This window comes from Vollenhovia emeryi, unplaced genomic scaffold (genome assembly GCF_000949405.1).
Source record: "Vollenhovia emeryi isolate VEMERY1.0 unplaced genomic scaffold, V.emery_V1.0 DF939373.1, whole genome shotgun sequence".
NCBI classification, from domain to species: domain Eukaryota; kingdom Metazoa; phylum Arthropoda; class Insecta; order Hymenoptera; family Formicidae; genus Vollenhovia; species Vollenhovia emeryi.
Genome location: NW_011966993.1, coordinates 67,744 through 71,753, shown reverse-complemented (window position 1 = coordinate 71,753; position 4,010 = coordinate 67,744). Strand labels below are relative to the sequence as shown.

The 4,010-nt window shown below is 38.8% G+C and overlaps 1 protein-coding gene across 1 annotated transcript in view; it reads left to right on the top strand.

The window, feature by feature from the left end:
* The first annotated feature begins 616 nt into the window (after nucleotides 1-616).
* Nucleotides 617-4,010, top strand: part of LOC105558162 — a 9,304-nt gene continuing 5,910 nt past the window's right edge. Inside the window, exon 1 of the mRNA XM_012005717.1 lies at nucleotides 617-631. Within this exon, the coding sequence (XP_011861107.1) occupies nucleotides 617-631 (15 nt within the window). The remainder of the gene's footprint in view (nucleotides 632-4,010) is intronic.

Genomic DNA, 4,010 nt, shown 5'->3' with positions numbered 1-4,010 from the left:
AAGCGTTTACGTTCGCCAATGATACTCACTGTCATTAATTTTTTTTTCTTTACGTCACATACATTTACATTTAAATCAATGACTTTACTCCGTTGACCACAGACGGGGGGGGGGGGGATTTCGCTGGATCAGTTTCGCCTTGCCGGTAAATCTCATTGAAAATCTCGCGAACGTTTCTCCGTATAAAAAAAATTGATTGGCAAAATTTTGTCGCACAAACTTGGGTTTTACGTCAATTGTATTAGATATAGGGAGCGACTTTTGTATTCCGTAGGAAGATTACTTCAGGTTTGCCTCCTGTTAAAATTCATTGAATTGCATTACGTTTCGTTCTACTCCTCGCCGCCCCGCATTCGCTATGAAGCATGAATCCCCTCCTAACTGAAGATGGTACACGCAGAGTTGGGACCCCCGTATGGCACCGTGGCACTCTTTGTACCCCTCCTCGAAATATCTCTATGTCTAGAGGATCTAGGCGTCTATAGGCAGAGGAGCACTCGCTATAAAAGCCCCGTATGTCACGACGAATCCGTCAGAAGAGTGACGAACCGTAAAAAAAGACGGTGGTCCTTGCCAGCCTTTTCACACGGTGGGCGACGGTATCCTCGTGGGGAAAATGCGATTTATTCTGGTCAGTGTTCATCGCCGCTCGTTGCCCCGTGCTTTTCATCCTTCGCGATTTCGATCATGTGTCAGTGCTGGTCTGTGATGTATGTGACAACTCCTTTTTGGACGGGAAGTGACGATATTGTCGATACGAGATCGCCCGCAGCTCATCGTAGGCTCATTTTAGACTCGCGGTCGACGTGTCGCGCGACGCGCCTTTGTGCCCGGTTATCTCTTTGTCTCTAGCTTCGTCCAGTGAAATGTGAAGTGCTTTCTTAGAATACATATCGTGAAACAGGGTTGGGAAAATTACTTTAGTAATTCGTTACCGTCACTCAAAAACTAACGAGTTACAATTAATTTACTTTTTCCTTGACATTAGTACAATTGAATACAAGTTTCTGCAGTAAATAAACAGAAGGTGTAAGTTAAATTATATCCTCTGGTAAAAGGATAAGGTTCAAGTTCGATATATACTAATCTATACACGGAGAGAGTTTTCTTTTAAAATTTATCCTGAAAATCATGTAATCGTGAGACAACATGGCATTTTGAGGAACTTTATGAGAGTTTTTGAAATTCTTTAAAATGCCATGTTGTCCCACGATTGCATGATTTTTAGGATGAATTTTAAGAGAAAATTCTCTCCATGTATAGATTAGTATAATATATATCGAACTTGTACCTTATCCTTTTACTAGAGGATAAAAATCATGCAAACGCGGGACAACGTGGCATTTTGAAAAATTTCAAAAAACTCATAAAATTCTTAAAAATGCCACGTTGTCCCACAATTACATGATTTTCAGGATAAATTTTAAGAGAACATTCTCTCCGTGTATAGATTAGTATATATCGAACTTGTACCTTATCCTTTTACTAGAGGATAAAAATCATGCAAACGCGGGACAACGTGGATTTTGAAGAATTTCAAAAAACTCTCATAAAGTCCTTCAAAATGCCACGTTGTCCCACGATTGCATGATTTTTAGGATAAATTTTAAAAGAAAATTCTCTCCGTGTACGATCTAACTTTATATATTATTCTATAACTGCACTAGGTATATTGAACACATGTATAATTTGTACTATGATTGGTCTTTACACTTTTTAGCCAGCGAGGAACTACAGACAAGAACCAGTCATTAAAGATCACCGAACTGCTTTGTTTTCTGCGTGCAACTCTAACGAAAAGTTCACGCGCGGTAAAGTAACGATGAAAGTAATTGCTAAAATCGTTACCGCTACCGAACAAATGTAACTACGTAACCACGAACGTTACAAATGAGCAAATGTAACGTCGTTACCAAGAAAAAAAAGTAATTGTAACGGTTACGACGTTACGAGTAACGCGTTACTTCCCAACCTTGTCACGAATCTTCTATAACCTTCGATAAAGTCGGGAGATTTCCGTAGACTCTCACGTTGCTGCTTATTTTCGTCTCATAATATCGACAGTATTCTACCAAAGTATTATGCATCGCTGGGGAAAAGTTTATCTTTCGGAGTATACCTTGCAGATTTACAATTGGAGAAAAGATTTATTAGAGGAATTTACTTAGAATTAGAGGAAGATTCTTTTATCAGAGGAAAGCCCTCTATTATAAGATAGGTTTCTAATATGAGATAGCAGGTTTTCAACATCCAAATTCCATCGCAAATCTTATATCGCAACGATTACACGATCTAACAATGAATTTTCCACTAAACAGATTTCGCCCTCCAAGGGCAACAAATTCATGGTGAGATCAACTGATGACCGATCAACAGAACAGAAGCCCAGCTATCTCATATTAGGGTTCTATCTTACAATAAGGGACTTCCCTCTATATAAGAAACGTAATGCTTCGAGTATCTTGAAATTACATTAACGTTAAAGTATGTGGATGAAAATACGTAAAGTTTTTTAGAATTGTTAGGCGAATTGGCATCATTGCAACTAACAATAAGATTACATCGCGAGGTCAATATTGGGTGACCGTTGTGGAAAACTGCAAAACACTTTCCGCGTTTCGTGGAAGCGATATTTACTGGTAATGCTACGTTGGCGGTTTATTCTTATACCGACCGCGAAAGGGAAGTACGGAAAGCACGTTCGCCGCGACGGGTTTAAGGCTAAGGCTATCGAGACGGTAGCGTGGCAACGTTAACGTAAACGGGTACAAAGTAGCCGGTAAATCACTGCCATTTTCCAATGGCAATTGCTTTAAGTGGGCACTCTTGTCACTTTTCACTGCGCGGGAATGGAAAGTTCTGCAAACAGCAGCCGTACGGGGAATACGATGCTGATCGAATGTCGCGCGCGAAATTCGACAGGGTCAACGACGAGACGTTACAAAGTCTAGCGATCGAGTCAATGCCGTCGGCGTTCTCTCTATCTGGAGAGTGCTCCGTTCCCTCGCCTTTTTAATTTCTCTCTCCTCACAGTTACACGACGTATCGCTGCCTTAATACAATATTCAGATAATTTATTAATTACAACAATATTTGGAAGAATCGTACACTGTGAAAAAAGTATGTAAGATACATAATAATTGCGATTACACTATTAATAACGGAAGTACATAAATTTATGTACTTTTGCAAAACATTTTTTTACTCCTTGTTGTGTAAATACTTGTTTATACATGACGAAAAATTACAAAGGATTGTAAAATTTGCACAATTGAAAGCAAGCGGTTTACTTATTACATAATTGTTTACTCACAAGGTGTAAATTTACTGACGTACGTGAATACACACCTTTAATAGACGGTTCCAACATTACACTATAATAATTGTAATTTTAGATGTAATTTTTTTACAGTCCCGGGAAAAAGTGAAGAAAAATCCCATTACATATGTCTCCATCATGTAATATCTAATTATGTCTCACGAGATCCAATTCTAAAATTCAGCAGAGCTTCAGAGATTCGACACTTTTCTTAAATGTTCAACGTTATCTATCGAGACCTAACTAAATCTAATTAAATGTTCTATTAGGCATTTAATTGGATCTCAATAGACATAACTTTGAATATTCAAAAAAAGCATCAGTTCTCGGAAGATTTGACGATTTTAGAATTGGATATAATTAGATATTACATGACTGAGACATATACAGGGTGAGTCTTTCCATATCCGACAAAATTTTTGAGAAGGTAGAACGGATCGAGATGAACGGTAAAGTCCTGTACCATTTTGCAATTTTCGTAATAGTTAACGAGTAATTAATTATTAAAAATCGTTGTCTTAGGCCGGCCTACCGCCCAATTCGAGCGCGTGGCAAGATGTGACCGCCCGGCGATCGATATTGCTATGCGCACATCTCGCCACGCGCTCGAATTGGGCGGTAGGCCGACCTAAGACAACGATTTTTCATAATTAATTACTCGTTAACTATTACGAAAATTGCAAAATGGTAC